The sequence below is a fragment of the Aquarana catesbeiana genome, linkage group LG03 (assembly GCF_042186555.1).
Source record: "Aquarana catesbeiana isolate 2022-GZ linkage group LG03, ASM4218655v1, whole genome shotgun sequence".
Taxonomy (NCBI): Eukaryota; Metazoa; Chordata; class Amphibia; order Anura; family Ranidae; genus Aquarana; species Aquarana catesbeiana.
Genome location: NC_133326.1, coordinates 281817864 through 281842257, shown reverse-complemented (window position 1 = coordinate 281842257; position 24394 = coordinate 281817864). Strand labels below are relative to the sequence as shown.

At 39.4% G+C, this 24394-nt stretch overlaps 1 protein-coding gene across 1 annotated transcript in view; it reads right to left on the bottom strand.

The window, feature by feature from the left end:
• Window positions 1-1898: 1898 nt before the first annotated feature.
• Window positions 1899-24394, bottom strand: part of TMCC3 (transmembrane and coiled-coil domain family 3) — a 105772-nt gene continuing 83276 nt past the window's right edge. The window contains exons 3-4 of the mRNA XM_073620171.1: window positions 11694-11829; window positions 1899-9609 (exon numbers count right to left, since the gene is read on the bottom strand). Of these exons, the coding sequence (XP_073476272.1) occupies window positions 9307-9609; window positions 11694-11829 (439 nt within the window). The 3' untranslated portion in view covers window positions 1899-9306. The remainder of the gene's footprint in view (window positions 9610-11693; window positions 11830-24394) is intronic.

Sequence of the window (24394 nt, the reverse complement as noted above, 5' to 3'; positions counted from 1 at the left end):
ACTTCTTCTGGTGACAGTTGGCCAATTTCCCTCACTTGAAAAAGAAAAAGTTGGCGACACAGATGGTTGAAGAAAGTGACTTTAGATGACTTTTCTCTGCTGAAGATAAAGTATGAGTCACCAAATTGGTGCCTGAAGCAGCAAAGCCACCCCAAAACATCAGTGAACCTCCACCATGTTTGACTGTAGGGACTGTATTCTTTTCTTTAAAGGCCTCATTTCTTTTTCTGAAACCAGCAGAATGATGGGCATTTACCAAAAAGCTGTAATTTTGTTTCGTCTGTGCACATTCTACCAAAAGGAATTTTGCTTCCTTTGGTAAACTCTTTGATCATTTTTTTCTCTTTTGTGCATATCTAGGGGAGATTAGCTACAGTGCCATGGGCTGTAAACTTCATAATGTTGCGCACAGTGCACACGGGAACATTGAGGCCTCATGCACACTGGACGTTTGACGTTTTTACAGCAGTTGTTTTTGGCTGTAGACTTTTTCTACAGTCATTAACCACTTGCCACCCGCCATATAGCAAAATGACGGTGGCAAAGTGGTTTTGATATCCTGACCGGTCGTCATATGTTGCTGCCAGGGTATCAAGCCGCTGCGCACCCCCGGGGGGCACGCATCCCGGCGATCGTTGTTGCGGTGTGTCATTCTGATAGAGACTCTTTACCACGTGATCAGCCGTGTCCAATCACGGCTGATCACGATGTAAACAGGAAGAGCCATTTATCGTCTTTTCCTCTGTCAGACGCGAGTAGAGGAGAGCCGATCGGCTGCACCTCTGACGGGGGGGTCTGTGCTTATTATCAGCGCAGCCCCCCCCCCCCAGGATGCCCACACTGCACCACCAGGGATGCCAATCAGTGCCCACAATGGGCATCACTGATTGGCAGGCATTATTGTTTGGCACTGATTGGCATCCATCAGTACCATCTCTTAGTGTACATCAGTGCCACCTATCATTGCCCATTCATGCCGCCTATCAGTGCCTATCAGTGCCGCATATCTGTGCCACCTATCAGTGCAGCCCCATCAGTGAAGGAGAAAACGTATTTATTTACAAAGTTTTGTAACAGAAAAAAAAAAATTATTTTTTCAAAATTTTCTCTTTTTTTATTTGTTTCGCAGAAAATAAAAATCCCAGAGGTGATCAAATACCACCAAAAGAAAGCTCTATTTGTGGGAACAAAATGATAAAAATTTAGTTTGGGTACATTGTAGTATGACCGCGCAATTGTCAAAGTGCGACAGCGCTGAAAGCTGAAAATTGGTCTGGGCAGGAAGGTGTATAAGTGCCCTGTATTGAAGTGGTTATACTCTCCATCATGTTATCCTGTGTCCATGCACACATAGGCTGTTATCAGCAGTTTTGGACAGTGGCATTTTTGAGCAGGGAAAAAAAAAAAAAACACTAGTGGGCTCTGAGAGACGTTTTTCAGCTGTAAAAACGCTCTAACACTGATAAACGTCGATAAATGCTCAAAAACGTCACTTACCAGTGTGTAACATTTTTGAACCACGAAAAAAAAAATTTTTCTTTAAAATAAATAAATAATGCTAAAACGATAACGCTAAAAAACGCTATTTCAAAAATGTTGAAAAACTCACTGCAAAGCTACTGATGTTTTTATAACTTTTTTTTAACATTTGTAATTGTAACAATTTACTGGGCGAAATGGTGCATTATCTGACAGAAATGCAGGGGTGCCAATATTTTTGGCCATGACTGTAAATAGTATAAAGTAGAAATTGGCTGCAAAATTGCAAGTAGGTTTTAGGATAATTTTTTTTTGCACATAGAACAGTCAGTTGTTACAGTCCATGTTTGAAAAAGAATCCAAAAAAATTGTAACATCTGGGCAACAAGACAAGATTTATAAAATAGAAAGCACCAATGTTAAATATATAGTAGTTTGATGATTTATTGTTAGCCTTTACTTTTTTTGTTCATAGAAATTTGTAAATACAAAAACGTACATAATCTACATGAGGATTTAACATAATTTATCTCTTGCAATAGATTTTAAAAGCTTCACCATTTTCATTAAACGTATTTACACTTTCTTATAAACAATCACAGTTGTCAGTCATTTTCATTCCATAAAACAAGCCAATAATTTCTGGACTGGACAGTACATAAGGTCTTGAGATCTTATTTAAAAATCATGAAAACATGCAGTCAGTACAACAGAAAAAGGTGGTAAACATTGAACAAATATAGGCAACATTAGTTTCATAGTCTAACCGATTCCTTGGGCTGATAGTGTCTGCGGTCTGTAAAATGTTAACATAGCATGTTACAAATAACAGGACTACCCCTACTTAGAACAGAGGAGCAGTTTTATCAATATGGCATCAACATATCAAATGGATATAAATACTTATCACTAAAATATTCTGCCATTAATAATGGACTGTTCTATAAATGTAACAAACATTTTCAATAGGTTTCTACACAAGAACACCTCGCAGATCTACTTGCATTTACAAACTTGTGGGCACACACGCTTCAATATTTATATCCAATCGTAATACTGAATTGATAGGATATTAAAATTATAATAATTGAATCTACAGAGAAATAGCCATAATGTCCCCTTCCGATCCATTTAAATTTAATGAAGGGCAGATTCGATCAAAGTCGATTGGTGAAGATAGAGAATTATCAGTCGTTTTGCCTCAATTGGTGGCACCAAGATACTTTCATGAATACGATCATTTCAACCAGTCATATTATGAGATTACATGGTGAAAATTTAGATGCAATCGATAACCTATGATCACATATCTATCATTTGAAATTCACTTGCCTGTGTTTGACATTTGGATCAAATGGGTTTTCGGCTATAGATTAATTAGAACCATCAGAAGAGAGGGATCAGAAATTAAATTGATCATTTATCGAAGTGTGTATGGCCACCATAACAACCAATGTCAGTTTAGCAAGAACAGTTTGTGAATGGAATGTTGATCTTAACCGCTTCCGGACCAGCCGCTGCAATTATACTGCGGCGCTTTGACTCCCCTGCATGAGCCGTCGTAGCTGTACGTCAGCTCTTTAAGAACGCTTTAGCAGGCATGCACCCACAGCGTGTCCCCGGTGGGCGTGATGACCGCCGGGCACCCACAATCGCGCGTGACAGAGCAAGAACCAGGATCCGTGTGTGTAAACACACAAATCCTGGATCTCTCAGGAGAGTAGAGACAGATTGTGTGCTCCTACTAAGTAGGAACACCGATCGGTATCCTCCCCTAGTCGGTCCCAGCCCCCCACAGTTAGAACACACCTAGGAAACACAGTCAACCCCTTCCCTGTCAATCATATTTATACAGTAATCAATGGCTATTTTAAGCTCTCATCGCTGTATAAATGTCACTGGTCCCAAAAGTGTCCGATCTGTCCACCGCAATGTCGCAGTCGTGATAAAAATCGCTGATCACCGCCATTACTAGTAAAAAAAATAAAAATGCCATAACTCTAACCCCCATTTTGTAGACTTTTGCGCAAACCAATCAATATACGTTTATTGTGATTCTTTTTACCAAAAATATGTAGAAGAATACATATCGGCCTAAACTGAGGAAAAAATTAGTTTTTAATTTTTGGGGAAATTTTAATAGCAAAAAGTACAAAATAGTGTTTTTTTTTTTTTTCAAAAATTATCGCTTTTTTGTTTATATCGCAAAATATAAAAACCGCAGAGGTGATCAAATACCACCAAAAGAAAGCTCTATTTGTGGGGAAAAGAAAGGGATGTAAAATTTGTTTGGGTACAATGTCAGTTAAAGCGGCGCAGTGCCGTATCACAAAAAATGGTCTAGTCAGGAAGGGGGTAAATTCTTCTGGGGCTGAAGTGGTTAAAGAGATTCGTTCATTTTCTTTTTTTTAAGCTCCAACCTCTAGTTAAAGCTTTACTGTATATGTATGCATTTCAGGTTAATGACTCAGTAGTTAATGAAGATGAAGTCAAAATGTCCTGGAGCCCACACCTTTAAAATCAAGTCAGCAATGGGAGCTCCCATTTCTGTCCTTACAGGTTCACCTTAACAATATATGTAGTAGAAATAAAGTTTTGTACTGAAAGAATGTTTAGTTCTGTAAATAGAACCTAATTTGCTGAGATGTCTGCTAATATGCAGTGCTCCACCCTACGGTAAGTGTCGTTCTTTGCAGAAACACGCGTTTCGTTTGAAGCCGGCTTTAATGTAACCCTACAGCCTCGCAAATTAAAAAATAGTAATTTGTGGAGCTATTTCAGGAATGAACAAAGTAACTTGCCACACTGACCAATGACTATATGTACTTTACTCTTGCTCTATAACAATTATTTTTATAGAACAGCAGCAGTCATGTCCAAGATCCCTGAAACAGATACTGAAAAAGTAACTGCAGACATTCTTCAGTCAAACGTAGTAGCAGGAAAGGACATGATCTTAGTGAAAATAAAAAATAAAAACGAAGCTACCTGCTCAGGTATATTTTTTACGTGTTAATGGATAAATGTTTTTCTTTCATGTCTATAATCGGTGATTGCGCTACATATTTGTAAAAAAAAGCCAGCAGTTTTTAGATAAAGGTTCTTTTGCACCTCAGTAAAATGATTTCAATCCTATTCAAAATATATGTATAAAGTTATAAACCTATGAACTTAAAATTTTTTTTTTTACAGATTACAGTACCAAAATATTCCAATTTTCTCTACTGGCTTCCAAGGTTAAATAGGTTTGCATATGGCAGTTTTCAGTAGAGATGCACCGAAATTTCAGCAGCCGAAAATGGTGTTAAAAAGGTGCCGATAATGGCGCTGAGAGCATGTTTAATTTTGCTGCGATTTTACTGTGCTTATGGCGTTTTTCATAGGTCATGTGACTCAAAAACTGCATCAAAAACATAACACAGGTGCATTATTGATGCATTCTTGCTGCGCTTTCAATGCATTTCAACCGGGAGGTGCATTTTTTTTTTTTTAACTGACCTCAATTGCAGCAAGCAGAATTTTTAACACCACAACGGAAGCGCAACGGACCAGTGTGAAGACATACATAAAATTTAAAGGGATACATTTTTCTTGAGCTGTTCTTGCGCTAAAAGCGCCAATAATGGGCGACAAATATTCATTTAAATTCATGATATTAAAAACTCGAATATAATACAATTCTATATAAAAATTTATATATACACATTTTAAAAACTGTCATTTTCGGCCAAGTGCATCCTGCATTTTCGGTACCAAAACTTTTATTCGGTGCAACTCTAGTTTTCAGTTGTGGAAACTGACAAGCATGCACAATACCAATGCAATAAATGCTATATAAGAGGCACATTCACTGTAGAATCATGCTGCCTTGTAAGATGTGGATCTATCATTTTAAAATAGGTGTCATTTTAGGATGCTGCACAACACTAACTTTGAGAGTAATTACTGGTATGCAGAACTCTGGACTGATTATCTTTTTTGACTTGCATTCACTTTAAAGTTATTACCCTTGCAGTAAAAGAAAGACATAAACAGAACAAAAACTTCCCTCTAAATACACTATCTTAGCATACAGAATAAGGAAAACTGTTTTTTCCTTCTGCATAATCCACATAATGGGGGGGATGGGGACTTTTCACAGTACTGAAATATACAAGAAATGGTTACAATTAATATGCAACTGTACATACATGAAAAACTTCCATGTAAGACTGAATGCTACAACAGTTTAAGTCCTTTCTGTTTGAAAGGCTACTATGTGTAAACATTACTGATAACACACTATATATTGGCAGCTCCACAAATCTATACTTAAATAAATATTAAACCCCTGTACAGACAAGACCTGACATTACACAAAATAGCCACTTAGAACATCCCACATGAATGAACCCACAAAAATATTAATAGGTCATCAGTTTGGCTAGAAATCTGGATTATGCTCAAATGAAGCTGGTTTGATGTAAAGCTGCATTTTCATTCTTTTAAAGTGGCATTACACCAAATAGAGCATACCTTCTCCATTTTTTAAAATCATAAAAATGAACCTGCATTGGTGAAACTTGCCATAAAATAACCGTTTAAGTGGAACTGTAGCCATTTTAAGTCCATGCAAAAACTTAAATCCCGGCATCTATAGACACCACTGATCGAGCACTAACCTATCTAGCCCTGTAAAGAAAAAAAAAAAAAGGGAGTATACATAACTTTTTTGAAGCTGCTCCGACCCGATCCCATGCCGAGTTGTCAGCTGCAGCTTCGCTGTGTAGGCGGGTGCAGAGGACACGGACGACTACAGAAGCCCCATAACAAGTCTATGGGTGACGTCACTCCCTATTAATTTTAAAGCAGCTGTCAGCCGTGCCCTCTGCAGAGCTTCCGTCGCTGGAGATCGGGTTCAAAGAAAGGATGGTATACTAATTTTTTTCTTTACAGGGCTAGATAGATTAGTGTTAAATCAGATCAGTGGTCTCTAGATGCAGGGATTTTAGTTTTTGCATGGACTTCCACTTTAAGGATTTTCTTTTGCATGGAAATTGTTAGGGTTTCTGCCAGGTTTTCATTGCCATAATTTTACCCATCTGATGTACAGTATGTGCTAGGGCTGGTGGCATTGTCATAAGGTTAGATTTAGACATGAAAATCTCTTTCCTCTGAAATATGATCCACATTTGGCTTGTGCTTCAGATGTGATTGAAAGGCAGTGAGACTATGTGACGCCTCCTTACCGCCTGTTTTAAAGTGTTGTTAAACCCACAACAGTAAAATCAGTGTGTATATGCAGTAAAGCATGCTTGTTATACTCACTGTGGAACCTAAGGGGTTAATCCTTCACATTATTGTGTAAAAAGGCTGATCCTGTTCTCTGATCCTCCCCTGCTTTTACTGTCCCCAATCCATCTGCTGATAGTACAGTGCCTTGGAGGCACTTTGCACATGATCAGTTTGGTGTGTATTGCTATTTATTTTTTGGGGAGGATACATGTGATCAGCACTGTCCAGAGGGTCAGGGTTCATGCAGTCTCATAGGACAGTCAGAGGAGAATGAAAAATCCTCCTACAAGCTTTCTTGGCCAGACACTGATTGAAGTCACAAGACTGTAGAGTATAGTCATTGGTGGGGAGGGGATTACTCCATATTACCCTCTTCCTGCCAGTCGCATATATGTAACCTCTCAGTGGGTGCGTTTTAATGGTCCAGGCACCGTAAATATGCAGCCCTATGTAAACATATTTCTGTGCTGGGTGCACACCCCCAGCACAGGTACCAGAAAGCTCCCGATGCATACTTGCAATTGGGAGCTTTCTAATCATGTTACCGCTGTGACAGCCAATCACAGCGGTCACGTAATCAGAATACCCGTCTCCTAGCATTTAGTACCTCTTAAAAAGCCGAGAGGCGGCGGCAAAGGGGTTAATGCTGATGGTATTGGAATGGGATAATCAACAGGCGCATATAGGTGTGTAAATTTAGATGTCCAACTTTTTGCCATATTGTGATGCAACAAATTAGCCGTTCATAGAAATGAACAGATTGTTCAGCAGACACTAAATGTTCTTAATGGTTTAAAGAAACACTTCTCAATTGCACCGATCCCATGGTGTGGACAGCTTTTAACCACTTCCCGCCCAGCCTATAGCAGAATGACAGCCGGGCAGTGGTTCAGTTATCCTGAATGGACGTCATTTGATGGCTTTCAGGATAACAGGTGGCGGGCAGCACAGCGATCAATGGTGTGACGTGTCAGTATGACACACCGCAACATCGATCTCGGTAACGAGCCTCTGACTCTTTACCACGTGATCAGCCGTTTCCAATCATGGCTGATCAGTGTAAACAGGAAAAGCCATTTATCAGCTTTTCCTCATTCGCATCTGGGGGACGCGAGTAGAGGAGAGAGGATCGGCGGCGCTCCTGACAGGGGGGTCTGCACTGAATATTGGTGCAGCCCAAACCCCCCAGGGATGCCCACAATGGATGGCCACCAGGTATGCCAATCAGTGCCACCTCATCAGCGCCCGTTAGTGAAGAAAATTTTATAACAAAACAAAATCAAAATTTTCGGTCTTTTTTTGTTTAGCAAAGAAAAAAAATATAAATTAAAAAAAAAAAAAAAAACACTCAGGAGGTGATAAAATACCACCAAAAGAAAGCTCTGTTTGTGGGAACAAAATGCAAAAAATGCTGTTTGGGTACAGTGTAGCATGACCGTGCAATTGTCATTTAAAAAGTGACAGCACTGAAAGCTGAAAATTGGCTTGGGCAGGAAGGGGAGGGGGGAAGAGCCTGGTATTGAAGGGGTTAAACTTTCCGACATTACTCTACATTTGGGTCTATTCTATTAAAATACAAATAAGGCCCCTGCTGCCATTTCCCTATGCACATATTGTTACAAAGTATTTTATGATCGTTATATAAACGCATCAAAAGAAACATAAAATGTGATTAGTGTTTTTTGTTTTTTTGTTTTTAAATTTGCAATAACGGTGTGGAATGATATATTAAACAGATGGGTATAGCTTTGTGTTATGCATGGTGTCAGATAAACCTTCTTGCCATGTGTTGGCATACAACCACACAGTTTATTCTTGAGAACACATGAAATCTGTGCTTTTCCAATGACCCCATTTTATTTAGCTGCATGAAAAACTGATATATCATTTTATTTTTTTCCATTATACACTATAAATATATATATTTTATTTATATCTTTTTTTATTATTATTTTTTCTCTCCATTATGCAGCAAAATAAATGAGAGGATCTGGTTTTGGACCATGTCATTTTATGGGAACAAAGCTCCTTATTTGATACTTCAATTCACTTTCATGCTAGTTTACACATTAACACATAACCTCCTGTATAACAGTGTTGACAACATTCAAGTTTTGATTTCATTGTATAGCATTATGGACTAATACATTCTGTTAATAGTCAAATGGAAAAACAATTCACAAGTACATGCATTTACAACAAACATTCTATTGTGTTTCTTTTCCTAAACCTGATAAACAATTCAGTAACCAAGTGAAGCTTTGGTAGGCCAAATGAACTATACATCAAGCAATGGTTTGCACAATAGAGATTCACAGGACAAACATAATGATTGTTGATGCTTCATACGTAGAATATCCACCTTTAATGGTTCATCTCCTCATAGTGGTCACCTAAAGAAAGGAATCCATTTATGCAACTTTAAGGCAACATATGAATGTAAGCATGCCAAGAGTGGTTCAAATAAACAGTCTACAAATGTAGAAATAAATCCACTTAAAAAAGGCATTTGAGTCCCTACAGGAAGTTTGTTCACACAGGAAGGAGGGATGTTCATGTTGACAAGATAACCCGTTCTAGGGCACCTACTATGTGGTCCCAGTTTTTACATAAAATTGCAAACAGTGTCACTGCAAAAAAAGTGCAAAAGATGTGGAAACGGCTCTTCATCATTGGTGCTGTGAACTTTGCAATAGTTGACACACAAACCAGAATAACAGTGATTAAGGCCACAAGTATGTTTATACATTTGCCTAAAAGTACTTTGGCATTCACTGTTTCAGACTGCACGGCTAACTGTTCTTGCTGGTGGAGCTCCAGTTTGGAGACACGGGTCTGGCAGGATTCCAAAGCTTCCTATTAAAGACAATAAAATCACAGATAAAATAAACGGTTGATTAGCATGTTATCACTATGAAATCTATACAAGTCACACTGTAAACCTAGCCAGACATCCACAATGGATGTCTGTTCTTGATTTTGCAACACTTTTGTTATGTAGTTTGTATTATAGATCATTAGGTAGAAACACATTTTTTTTTACTCTCCATGGCAGCTGTGGCCCTAATCCATTCGCCCGGCCCCTAATCTACATTTGGGGCACCTGACAAATGGATTCCAATGGGAGTTTTTTTTTTTTTTAGAAGCACGTGATTAGAGCTTGGAGGCAGGCGAATTGCCGCCCCCCCCCCCAAAAAAAAATATATACCACCAGCCGCCACTGCTCCATGGTCTCCAAGTAGTTTTTATACAAAGACCATTGTTACACTTATGCTGGCCATACAGAGTGAATTTCTTTCCTGCAATCATGGGTTGCAGGAAAGAAAGTCGCTCCATTCTCCCCATCAACACAGTCAGTGTTAAAAAAGCTGAGAGGTTTTATTCAATCACGGGTAGTTCCTAGGTAGGCTGAAGAAAGGGAGGACCCTCCCTGAAACGCATCCCTGCAATTGGCAACCATTTCTTGGCTGATGTCATCACAGTGGGCGGGCTTTTATTTGACAGCACCAGGCAGTGTTCTCGTGGGTGCAGCATCCTGCAAGTCTCTCCATCCTGAGTGACCCACTGATCCCTGTCCCTGTGATGTACAGCAATGTTTCTCAACTCCAGTCCTCAAGTACTCCCAACAGGTCATGTTTTCAGGATTTCCCTCAGATGAAAAACAGCCGTGGCAATTACTAAGGCAGTAAAACTGATCAAATCACCTGTGCAAAATAATGGGAAGCCTGAAAACATGACCTGTTGGGGGTACTTGAGGACTGGAGTTGAAAAACATTGACGTACAGCACCAGCTAGTCCGTGAACAGCTGAATCTGTGTACTTATGTTACCTTTGAAAACAATTTTTATTAGTGCTGTGCAGCACTCTGAATTAGTTTTTAAGCACATTATCTGTTCTTTAATAAAGGGCAACACACATTTGTTTTTCCTTTAGTGCTTATTGTGCTTTCCCTTTAGTGCTTATTTGAACCGACTGTGCTACATTCAGTTAATATCTGGGAATCGGACGCAGAGGATTGTAGTGATTTGGCTTACTACATGAGTAAAGAGTAATGTGTGACCTGCTGTTATAAAGGGCCCCTGGTGAATTAACCACCTCAATACCACGCCATAGCCGAAAAATGGCTACAGCGTGGCTCTCTTGTTCCGGGAGGGCGTCCATGGACATCCTCCTAGAACACGCCTCCTGGGCGCGCACCGTGCACACTCTGTGCCCCTTGGACACAGCTGATCGCAGTAAAGAGCCAATCACAGCAACCCTTTACCATGTAATCAGCTGTGTCCAATCACAAACTTGCAGGTTATCAGCATTCCTTTCCTCACACGCTGTCACAGCACAAGGAAAGGAGAGCCAATAACTGACAAGAAACATTTACACTGATAATCAGGGCAATGATCATAATCATAAATGACCCGATTATCAGTGCAGCCCCATCAGATCCAATCAGTCTGCTTCAGTGCTGCCTCAGTGAACAAGAAAAATTACATAGTTGCAAAATTTTATAAACGAAATTAAGAAAAGAATGGTTTCAAAATTTTTGGTCTTTTTTAGTTTGGCAAAAAATAAAATAACCCAGTGGTGATTAAATACCAAAGGAAAGCTCTATCTGTTAAAATAAAAAAAAAAAAAAAAAAAACCCACACACACAAATTTCATTTGGGTACAGTTTTGCATGACTGTGCAATTGTCACTCAAAGTGTGACAGCACTGAAGGCTGCAAATTGGCCTGGGCAGGAAGGGGGGTGAAAGTGCCCTGTATTAAAGTGGTTAAAGTTCGAGGGAAGTTAGTGGTATGAAGCATCACACTTTTGGAACCTTTGTGTTTTCATACACATATTGTGGTATCACTTTAAAAAGGAGTCGTTTTTGCATGGACACTATTCCCTTGATATGACACTATAACAAAAGCAGCCTTAAACTAGTATCTGATTGACACTTACCTGCATATCCCTGGACCTTTCATAAGCCTGATAAGCAACCTTTTCTTCAATGCTCGCCAGATCCTGTTTTAAATTTGTTGTCTCATGCTGGTGAAGGTCAGTCAGATCATTGAGCTGGTCCTCAAGTCTTTCATACCTATGAAAGATTAATGGGGAGGTCAATAAGATTCATGTTCTTTAAGATTAGGGTGGTGACTGGTTGCACAGTTGAAGTTTTACGTCTCTTTCCACAGAAACCAGGCCATAGTTTCACACATGGCGCTGCATAGTTCCACTCAGAGGCACGCACGTGTTTCCAAACTAAAAACAGATTTTCAGTGCAAACTTTTATGGTATTAAACTCTCCATATGTTTTTGCAGACAAACATTTCATATAGAATGATGCAGTATGTCACTTAAATACAAAACATACATTGGGAGTTTAAATGCTAGTCTACTTTTGGATAAAGATAATTTTGCTCTCAAAGATTTACGCTTTATATCATTCTCTATATATCATCTCATTTTTCCCAAAAAATAAAAAAACCCAGTGGTGATCAAAATGGCACCAATGGAAAGCTTGATTTGTGTGAAAAAAATTATATCAATTTCATTTGTGTACAGTGTTGCATGAAGGTGCAATTGCCAGTTAAAGTAACGCAGTGCTGAATAGCAAAAAATGCCCTTGTCATAAAGGGGGTAAAACCCACCGGAGCTAAATAGAAAGAATATACACACAATATATATATATAAAATAATATAAATATATACATATACATACACACATAGTAAATGCACAATGTGACTCCACCCTGCAAACATAACCAAAAGGTCTTATAAATACAAAATTAAAAATGGAGGATATTTTTTTTTCACCATTGAAATATACTTACTAACGTTCCAATGCAAGCTGTGATTGAACATACCATCTCATCTCCAGAAGTGTAGTCTAGTATGTCAGATAACATTTTTGCATACTGTATTTTGCAATTAAAGCCATAAAACACTTGGCAATTAGTTAAGCTGACCCATTTCCATGTCTTCTGACTCGCATGTTCTAGACACTATGAACTTTTCTGATTAGTGATGTACTGGAACCTGTCATGAAATGCTAATGAAGGAAAAATCTGTTTTCATGGTTTAATATAGCTAAAAGGAGTGAAGACTATGTTCAAACATTAATTATCTCTATGATGACTAGTATTGAAATAAATGATAATGATTCTCTTTCATTCTCTGAACAAAGGTTTCATTTAAATGTTAAAAAAAAAATAGTTGTTCGCTTATGAAAACTGTGCTAAAAAAGGAAATCATAAGAATGTATTACAGTTTCAAAGACAGCAGGAAAAAAAATAGCTCAGTTCATTAGGCACCGACAACCAGCCAACCATAAATTAAATTAAATGAATTTTAATTTGGGTAGTAGGTGTATGGTTACTTTTGGCAGTAGTTACCAGAACCTGGGTTTCCACTGGAAGATGTCTCCTCTACTCTATGTGGCAACTATAATATTTTCCCTCACAGTAGGGATACAGAGTGTAATTTAAAAAAAAAAAAAGTTTCTTTCCCTCCCCACTTGGTTGGACTTGTACTCTAAAATGGAGCAATGCTGTTACAATTATGTGGTGTTTCGTGTTTAGTTTGTTGAAGTGCTTCTTGAGCCAAAACACTTTTTTATTTTAAATAGAGTGTGGACGTATTAAAACCCTGTTAGGTTTCTATTACTGTCTGTGACGTTAACTGGGGAGATCTACCCTTTTTATTTATCCTGGTGACTACTGTCACTTGTGTAATGATCAAAAAACCTTTACAGCGGTCACTGAAACAAAACAGGAAGTGAGGGAAAAAAAAAAAAAAAAAATCACCCAGTGGGGACACCTGTTCCAATGGCAAATGTCTTAAGCCGGCCATAGACTGTTCAAATCTTGACTGGCATTCATACCATGTATGGGCAGGCTGATTGTACCCAAGTTGATCGATCAACTTGGGTAAACCAGCCTGTCAAATTTTTTCAGGCAATTATTGCTAATGTTAGAATAGACTCTGAATGCACTTTGGAGAGAATTTCTCCTCTTACCTTCTGTTGTGTTTACATGGTTTCTTTAATGACAGGTGAACTTTACCTTGAAAGGCTAACAGGCTAACAAGGGGCATCGAATGATATGCGGGATATGAAAAAAGGAGCATATGCAGGATATGAAGGAGCAAGGGTACAGGTGGAGAGAAGAGGCACTGGGAGTATCTTCTCAACACCCTTGTAGCAGCACAGGATGCAATGAGATGACAAAAAGCATCTCCATCAACTGATAAACCATCAAGGAAAGGGATAATGCGCGCTTATTAAAAAAAAATCTCTGCAAATCATGTAAAGGGTGAAGAAAGAAAGGTACAACTGAATATTCAGACCTCGGAATATGATCAGTTAAGGTAGGGAGATGGGAATGAGGATGGGTAGAAAGGAAGGATCCAAAACCACCCTTTGACTTGTCTCCAACTCACATTTTTGGCCTACACTAAGCAGCAAACTAGGTAGGAATCAGTATCTACACCAGCCTCTCCCAACCTTCTCAACACAGAGGAACCCTTGAAATCACTTTCCAGTCTCAGGAAACCCCTACTAAAATTATAAACAATAAATCTTCATCTCATGGTACATTAGTGTTATGATCTTTATACTTGTGGTCTTGGGAAGAATTAGCCCTTTGCAGGGAGCAAAAGATCAGTGGTGTCAGCAGGAACTAATCTGAGGCAGAATTTGCTCATTGCTCAAGGAACCCCTAACAACCTCTGATGGAACCCAAACTTTCCATGGAATCCTGGTTGAGAAACCTTGATCTGCACCCTGGTGGACATACTAAGCTCATGAAAAGCCGGAAGCAAGCATCAGGTGCAGACGCAGCAAACTATTTAGGGGGATTCTACTTGAGCTCCCAGGTCTGCACTTTTGGTGCCAACACTAAATGAAAGCCCCTCTCCTTGAATCACATTTTCATTTATTTTTTTTAAACAGAGGGTGCAAAAGGGAGAATTGTTCTTTATGTAGCATTCTTCACCAATCATGTAAAATAATTAGCTTTCTTTCCATTATGAGAACACACAAACGGCAAATGTGGCATCTTGCTGTTGATTTTCCAAGCGATAGGAGAAGGCTGCAGGTCACTCAAGCCACCAAGCGCTACCCATAAATGGAATATCAATTTTATGAGTGGACTGACCCTTTAAAAGATACAGGTTATTCAAGCTGTTTGTCCAAATGGTTAGTTAACCACTTCAGCTCCCGAAGATTTTACCCCCTTTCTGACCAGAGCACTTTTTGCGATTCGGCACTGCGTCGCTTTAACTGACAATTGTGCGGTCATGCGACATTGCACGCAAACAAAATTGACATCCTTTTTTTTCCCACAAAGAGCTTTTTGGTGGTATTTGATCGCCTCTGCGGTTTTTATTTTTTGTGTTATAAACAAAAAAAAGCGACAATTTTGAAAAAAAAAAAATATATATTTTTTACTTTTTGCTAGTATAAATATCCCCCAAAAATATATAAAAACATTTTTTTCCTCAGTTTAGACCAATATGTATTCTTCTACATTTTTTTTTACCAAAAACAAGCGTATATTGATTGGTTTGCGCAAAAGTTATAGTGTCTACAAAATAGGGGATTGTTTTTTGGCCTTTTTATTATTTTTTTTTTTACTAGTAACGGCGGCGATCTGCGATTTTTAATCGGGACTGCGACATTATGGCGGACACGCTGGACAATTTTGACACATTTTTGGGACCATTGGCCTTTTTACAGCGATTAGTGCCATGAAAATACATGGATTACTGTAAAAATGTCACTGGCAGTGAAGGGATTAACACTAGGGGCGGTGAAGGGGTTAATGTGTTCCCTAGTTTATGTTCTAACTGAAGGGGGGAGGGGATACTCTGTATGAGCAGACAATCTGTCTGCTCTCCCCTCAGAGAAGCGGAAACTGCGCGTTTACACACACAGATCCCGGTTCTCCATGTGCCCCGATCGATTGCGGGAGCCCGGAGGTGATTGTGACCGCCGGGCACTCGCATCGGCTCCGTGGGCGAGCAGGGGGCATGCGCCCCCTAGTGGCCGTCTATGTTACCGATGTAACAGGGCGGCAATTTGTGCAGCCGAGCCATGTTGACGCAGTATAACTGCGGTGGCTGGTTGGCAAGAGGTTAAACTCCATATCTTTGTACAATGATCTTTTGGTCAAAACTGCAGCAAAAATCCCATTTTCTGGCTCAAGGGAACCCGATAGCTCACTAGCAATCTAACTATAGGCAGAAGCCAGTATTTGTTTTCTTCTGATCTTTGATAATTCTCAAATAGGACAGTGTTAATTAAATTCATTCCTTTTTGATTGAATTTATTTCCATAATTAAAGGCTACTCTAATTACAAGGCACTCTGAACCCAAGAATCACATTGGGAAACTGAGATCAAGAGATTACAATTTTTAGGTCAAGTGTGCAGGCTTAATAATCAGAGCACCATCAACGTTAAGGATCAATAAATCTAAAACAGTTGTCCTAGATAATGTTCCATTAACAATATGGGAGGAACAACCTGAAAATATCAGAAAGATCTAGAACAGGGTCGGCAACCACAAGCGGCGCGCAAAGCCTCTAAGCAGGGGGATTGTTCAGCGGCAGAGAACAGGGGGGGTCAGCGGCAGGGAAAATGAGCAGGGTGGGGGGGGGGGGGTTCAGCGTAGGAGGCGGCTCAGATTCTCAGGAGGGGAGGCCTACATTCATGATGCTGTTTGTTCACTAAGGTTCTCTAAAAAACCTCTGGGGGCTTCACAAAACAGCTGTATTTATATTGAGATTTAATTACACACAGGTGGACTCGATTTATCAAATAGGGGACATCTGAAGGAAATTTGTTCTACGAGACCAGGGGTTGCTGGATATGGCCCGCTAAGGAGATTTGAGAGGAGCAACCCAGATTTTGGGGATTTTTCGGGAGGGGCGACCCAGGTTTTCAGGATTTTTTGGGTGGGGCGGTATGGTTTTCGCCTTTTTTTGCACTACAAAGATATGTGCAGTGTTCATAGGAATTTGTTCATTTTTTTCAAACTGTCCAGCCCCCTAACAGTCTGAGGGACTGTGGACCCAGATTTTGGGGATTTTCCAGGAGGGGCGACCCACATTTTGGGGGGGGGGGGGGAGGGGCGACCCACATTTGGGGGGGGCCCACATTTTGGGGATTTTTCGGGAGGGGTGAGCCACATTTTGGGGATATTTTGGGAGGCGCAACACACATTTTCTAGAGGGGCAACCCACATTTCGGGGATTTATCGGGAGGGGCGACCCAGATTGTGGGGATTTTTCGGGATGGGCGAGCCACATTTTGGGGAGGGGCGACCCACATTTTTCAGGAGGGGCAATTTTTTGCCTTTTTTTTGCACTACAAATAAGATATGTGCAGCATTCATACTTTTTTCAAACTGTAGTCCGCCCCCCCCTAACAGTCTGAGGGACCGTGGACCCAGATATTCAGGGGGGGGGGGGGGGGGCGACTGATTTGGGAGGGGGGTCTCTGATGGAGGAGTCTGAAATATTAATACATTTGTTGATTAAAAAAATAGTTTTGTTTTTTTGTTTTTTTTTTTAAATATGATACTGTTTTTTGCCTTTTTTTTTTTTTTTTTTGCACTACAAAAATAAGACATGTGCAGTGTTCATAGGAATTTTTTCATCTTTTTTCAAACTGTGGTCCGGCCCCACAACAATCTGAGGGACCGTGAACTGGTTGTTTAGAAAGTTTGAGGACCCCTGCACTAGATTCTAGTTAGAGGTATCAGAGTAAAGGGGGCTAAATACAAATGCACGCCACACTTTTCAGATATTTACTTTTTAAAAAGTTTTGAAAAACATTTCTCTTCACAATTATGTGCCACTTTGTGTTGGTCTATCAAATAAAATCCCAATAAAGTACATTTACGTTTTTGGCTGTAACATGACAAAATGTGGAAAATTGAGGGGTATGAATACTTTTTCAAAGGCACTGTATAGACCCACCATTCGCCCTAATATAGTGCACCATGTTCTTGAGAGCACAACATGATCCTATTAAAGTTGACGTCTCTTTTCAGTAGCCCAGCCTGGCTTTTTAACCACTTCCCACCCGGCCACTGTATATGTATGGCCGGGTGGGCGCTCTCTCCTTCTGAGTGGATGCTCAGGAACGTCCCTCAGAAGAAGGGGTATTGCGCGCATGCAGGCCCACGCAACTCCGTTTTTTTTAATCATATATATCTCTCTCTCTCAGGGTACTGAGAGAGGTAATCTTTTAACCACATCAATACTGGGCACTTTCGCCCCCCCTCCCTTCGCAGGCCAATTTTCAGCTTTCAGCGCTCTCGCATTTTCCATGACAATTGCGCGGTCATGCTACGCTGTACCCAAATAAATTTTTTATCATTTTGTTTGCACAAATAGAGCTTTGGTGGTATTTTTTTTACAACTCCGTTTTTTTTAATTATATATATATATATATATATATATATATATATATATATAAAGATTAAAAAAAACGGAGTTGTAAAAAAAATACCACCAAAGCTCTATTTGTGCAAACAAAATGATAAAAAATTTATTTGGGTACAGCGTAGCATGACCGCGCAATTGTCATGGAAAATGCGAGAGCGCTGAAAGCTGAAAATTGGCCTGCGAAGGGAGGGGGGGCGAAAGTGCCCAGTATTGATGTGGTTAAAAGATTACCTCTCTCAGTACCCTTTTCCTTACCATTTTCTATTGTATGTATACAGATTAATACCCATCAAGACCTGTGGGATCATCTACCTTAACTATCAGATGTAGAAATACTTACCTCACATACATAACCTCTAATTATACTATAGGTAGGTGTAGGTAACTACAGTTCTATATAATTCTTCTGGTTGTCCATTCGACAACCTCTTTACCACATTTATGCTATACCCCTGCTTGCTAGATCCTGGGGTTGGCCCGTGCTTGCAGTGTGTCCCTATACCCTCCTTGCATGACCTTGTGACCCTATCAAAGTCTGTGTCCAATTGGGTGTTCTGCCGCCTTGACAGCATTTGCTTTACATGTGTAAGTGCTTTTCACCCAAACATTAATTACTTACCATATTTCAGAAAATTGTAATTGTTGCATGTGTGTTGTTCTTGCATAACAATTATATTTGCTTAAAGTGGATGTAAACCCACTCTCATCCTTTCTAAACTACTGCCATAGGCGTTACCTATAAGGATATACATGCCTCTGCATGTATCCTTACCTGTCAAATGTCTCCCCTCCCTCTGTTGAGACCCGAAAAACTGCAGATTCTGTGGGTGGGTCTGTTGTCCGGAACTTGGTGGGTGGAGTCGTGATGTCAGTAGACTCCCCACCCACCTCTACACTCCCCTTGTCAACGTGTACTTTCTACTGTGTATTTCTTACACTGAACTTCTGCTACGATCACTAACATCCAGTCAAAACCCTGAAAAGTCACCACATGACTTCAGCATGCCCAATCATGCTGATGTGTGGAGCAGCCAATCCTGGGAGAGCTGGAGAAAAAAGGAGGGGATCTGAAGTACACAGAATGCCTCTCTCAGGCTCCTGCATGTAAATCACCTGTCACTCACAGCAAGGGGGAAGAACAAACTCATATTTCTCTGTCAGTTTTTATCTCACTGGAAAAAGATAACAGGACTGCTCAGAGCTGGATTAACTCTTCCTGGCAAGACTGGGCACAGACGACATGAAAATCCTATATTGTACAAGGTGCAAGCCTTAATTAAAAAAAAAAATAATAATTTGGGTTTACATCCACTTTAAATTACTCTGCCTTTCCTATATTCCTATCAGACTGACTTTGCTCCAGAAGAAGCACACATACAGGCACAAAACTAGTCAAGCCCCCGATCTGTACCTTGAAAAGCAGAAATAACACCTCCTGAGCTGGCTACTGTTACCCACTATTAACCACTTTAGGATTTGACCTGTGCAGGTTACCATATATGCTATTGCATTGTGTTGACTGCCTTACTCAGGTTCATTCAGGCTAACCAGTTGTGGCTATTGAGCCTAATTGGATAGACAGCGGACCTGGGAGAAGTTTTTTAATCACTTTCACTTATGTATATGGGTTTTTACCAATTTTCTCTCTATAAATTTGTTATAAATAAAAAGGATGTGATATTGCTTTTAAGTATGCCTATAAAGTCCATTCTTTCCAAATCCAATGTCTCGATTAAGCAACAGAGACAATAGAATTCTTTTTGATGAACAGGTAACCAAAATTGGTTGATTTTGATATGGCTGGACAGATCATTGACTGATATACCTGACTTAATTCATCTTTGGCTCAAGTGAGATCATCTAGGTGTCCACATACTTTTTTTCCAACAAGTAGCAGATTGGCATATGCACAAAAAAAAAAAAAAAAAAATGAAAGATACTTTGCATACACCCATATGCTATACTTGCGCTTCAATAGCACTGCCGTATAGCTGGAGTAAAGCCACATTTATAGGAGGCTCTATACAGCACATGGGCTGTCTGGTCAGAGGTAGGCCAAAATTTTGTTATTTTATTATTTATTTTAATTTATGTTGAACAGGGTCAGGTGCCCGTGTGCAAGAGGCCCAAATCTCAGATGTGTAATAAGCATACAGCAAGTGAAGCCAGAGTTCATTCTAAAATGGATTCTCATGTGCTGTATATTCTTGATCCACAGAAGAAGCAAAGCTCCAGAAAGAGAGCCAAGCAACAATTAGTTTGAAAATATCACAAAACAGCTCACTTTTAAATAACACTGTCTTTACTTATCAATTAGACATTGTAAAATCTACCTGAAAGTATTTTTGTGACTAGCTCACTGATCCATATTTTAGTAATCATATTTCATAAATATATAAATGATGGGACTTGTAGTTCTGCAACAGCTGGAGGTCCCTAGGTTGCCTACCCTTGGCTTGGAGGAATAGGGCCAGAACTCGTGCTCTCCAGGGGAGGCCAATACCATTACCAACACAGATTTAGGCACTTGCTAACTATATGAAAAACGCAATAATGAATACATAACTGGATGTATTGTAAAGGTTTTTTCCTGCTTAGAGTTTAGCTTCAACAATTACTGACCCAGAACAGATATGTAGGCCAGGAGTTATACCTTCACTCCAACATAATTTCTGTAAGCCTTTATGTAAACCCAGAATCAAAAGACTGCACAGACAGCCCACTGAGTAGTAGCCTGGCAGAACACATGCAGCTCCAATTTATCCATTGTATCGCCATGCTAGTATTTTTAGGTCTACACTGGCTGTTCATACATAGGGAATTAGGAACACTGCTAGGCCACCAGGAATGGGGAGAAGGTAAACATTTCTATAGTCCAGCTTCAGTGCCATATATTCACCACATTTTTTATTTATTTTTTTAAACTAAGATGATTTGAGAAAGCTACATACGTATATTATTTTTACTACGTTTTTTGTAGGATCAGCCCCAGGGCTTGAGTAATCGGGCTTTTGTTTGCGTCAAGATTTGAATTCCCAGTATTTCTGAACAAGCTGTTTTGGACATCAAGTTTACGGATGGGTACTAATTTTTATTGCTAGTGAGTATTGACATTTGTACATTAGTACCAAGATAATAAACCCTTTATAAAGCAGCATAATGATATATTAAGGAGTGTTTCACTTGCTTTCAGTCACAGTATTCCAAGTCAAAAGGGTACGGGGTGTTTGAATCAATATTCATCTCTGGTAAACATGTAGGTTTTATGTGAAAGCCTGTTTACTCAGACACGTTACCTAGTTTCTTTACCTTTTTGTAGGTTGTATAAGCGAGCTCTGGAAATGATCATAAAATGTACAGCAAATGTAAATTTCAAAAGCACAGCCAGCCTGAATTTATCTGCAGTTTCAATTTTGATTACAAGTGGGTTACATTTTTTTCTGTTCACAACAGTAATCTTAATGTGTGTTTTAGTGAACAGTCTAATGCCCCGTACACACAATCGGACTTTCCGACAACAAAACCGTGGATTTTTGTTCAAAGGTTGTTGGCTCCAACTTGTCTTGTATACACACGGTCACACAAACGTTGGTCAACAATTATGAACGTAGTGACGTACAAGACGTACGTGATATCTCCATTACGAACGCTAGTTTTACAAGACCGAGCGCTTCCGGCTCGTCCTTGATTCCGAGCATGCGTGTTTGTACTTTGGACTTTTGTGCGTCGGACTTGTGTACACACGATTGGAAAGTCCAACAACAAACATTTGTTGGTGGAAAATCTGGGAACCCGCTAGCCAATATTTGTTGGCAGAAAGTCCAACAAATGTTCGATGGAGCATACACACGGTCGGACTTTCTGCCAACAAGCTCACATCCAACATTTGTTGTCCGAAAATCCGATCGTGTATACAGGGTAATATACTTTAAGGCTGGGTTCACACATATGCGGCCTCAGTTTCAGTGCGGTTCTGTTCACCAGTTCCGTTTACCGATTCAGGTGCAAATTCTTGCCTGAATTGAATCCAAAAAACACAGGACTAGGGCCGAAACAACTAATCAATTATAATCGACAACTAATCGATTATGAAAATAGTTGTCAACCATTTTCATAATCGATTAATTGGCCAGCCGATTAGTTGGCCTGCATACAGAATGCATTATTTGTTTACATATCCGGAAATACAGTGCAGCACAATTACAGCTCAGTGCACTATCCATACCATGTCAGTAAGTGCCTGAGAGCTTGTGAATGTCCTCATGGAATCTATATTCCTGGGCAAGAAGTGTGTAGTTCTAAAGGCAGAAGTTCTTTTTACCTTGCTATAGGGGCACTATATACTATAATTTGCAGCTTGCTATTGGGGCACTCTGTAGGCAGGAGGAGCCAGAAGTGTAGGTGGGGGACCCTAGAAGAGGAGAATCAGGGCTGCTCTGTGCAAAACCATTACACAGAGCAGGTAAGTATAACATGTTTGTTATTTAAAAAAAAATCATTTAAAAAAAGACTGTGTGCAGGGAAGATCAGCATCTGAACCCAGAGAAGGTGGAAGCTGATAGACTAGAGGTAATAGAAGGCATTACAATTACATTTAGCCTAGGTTCACAATAGGTAACTGGTTGCAAGTAACCCTTGAGGCCTAACCAGTAGCTCAGGACTTCAAATTTTGAGCCCCGATATATACACATATAAATAATATATATTACTTCTTTCACTGTTTCACAGTATAAACAAATCCCTTATAGTAGCGATTATCTGCTCTTTTTGTACTATAAAGGGCTAAATTTTAGTTTAACCCCATGATGACAGGTGATACAAATAAAAGCATGCTGCTACTAAACGTCTCAGACCTGGTTTACATTTATGTGTTTTTTGGGTCTTTTTGCAGAAACCCATTATAGTTCATTTTACGTGGTTTCCTATAGGACACGTTAACATCTATGCTTTTTTTCAGCCGTTGCGTATTTGGGAAGGGTCAAGGACTTTTCAAACACAAGACGGTGCTTTTTTTGGTTGAATATACTTCAATGGAGAAGCTGCAGAAAAGCATGTAGTGTGTTTTTGCAGTAATATGCGGTTTTTAATCCCAACAAATTGGGCAAAAACAAAAAACTGCAAACCGCAGCAAAATCACGTGTACAAAAATGCAAAAAACGCACAGCAAAGCACTGCAGAAACTGATCAAAAGCAAACTGCATAGGTGTGTACCGAGCCTTATGCTGGCCATACATCGATTATATCATATATCAATTTTCAGGCAAGAATATTCATACAAAAAAATCTTTGTACATTTGCTGAATGAAAGAATGTCGTTTGAAAATTAAATTTGCTTTTAACATTGTTTTAAAAGGAATGTCATTTCTGAACAAAAATCACATACACTGTCTGAAAAGTTTTCCATTCTGCTCCTTCGAATTTTCCTTGTCACTGTGGTCCAAAAGAACTTCGATTTGTCCCCACAAACGGTTAGAAAATCAAACCAACGTTCTTAAAATGACTTTTTTTTTTTTTTTTTTTTTAAGGAGGGCATTGTTTTTGTGTGGCCAGCATTTAATATATTACAGTTCTGTCAAAAAATAAAAAAAATAAAAAAGAAATATTCGGCAAAACAGTAAATTTTTTTTTTCTATAAATAAAAAATTTGATCTGAGCCTGATGATATTTACCAGATTCAACCTCCTAATAGTATACAGTATATCGCTTCTGTCTGTTATTCTCAGAGTGGATTAGAAATTTTGCTCCCTAACCATATCAGTTGGTTATTTATATTTACCACTGCATAGAGATATTTAAGAAAAAAATGCATTTTTTTAAACTTTACATATTAACTAAATTATATACCACACGTTTAAGAGTATTATCCCATTACTCGAAACAATAAATCGGCCAACTAATCGATTATGAAAAAAATCGTTAGTTGCAGCCCTACACAGGACCCCTTTTCAAAACCGCACTGCGGCCGCCCTGCACATTATGCGAATTGGCTGGGGTTAAAAAACACATCCAATTTGCATATATGTGAACCAAGCCTTGGGGTTCATGCACGCAGACTATTATAGGCATTTTTTTCTGCCTAGTGTTTTATAAACCACCTGGTGTTTTCCTGTCCCCAGGAAGTTGTGCATGCCACATACAGACTCCCATACAAGTGAATACAAGAGTACAGCCAAACGTTGATGCTTCTTTGCCTTGGAATTTGCCCACATG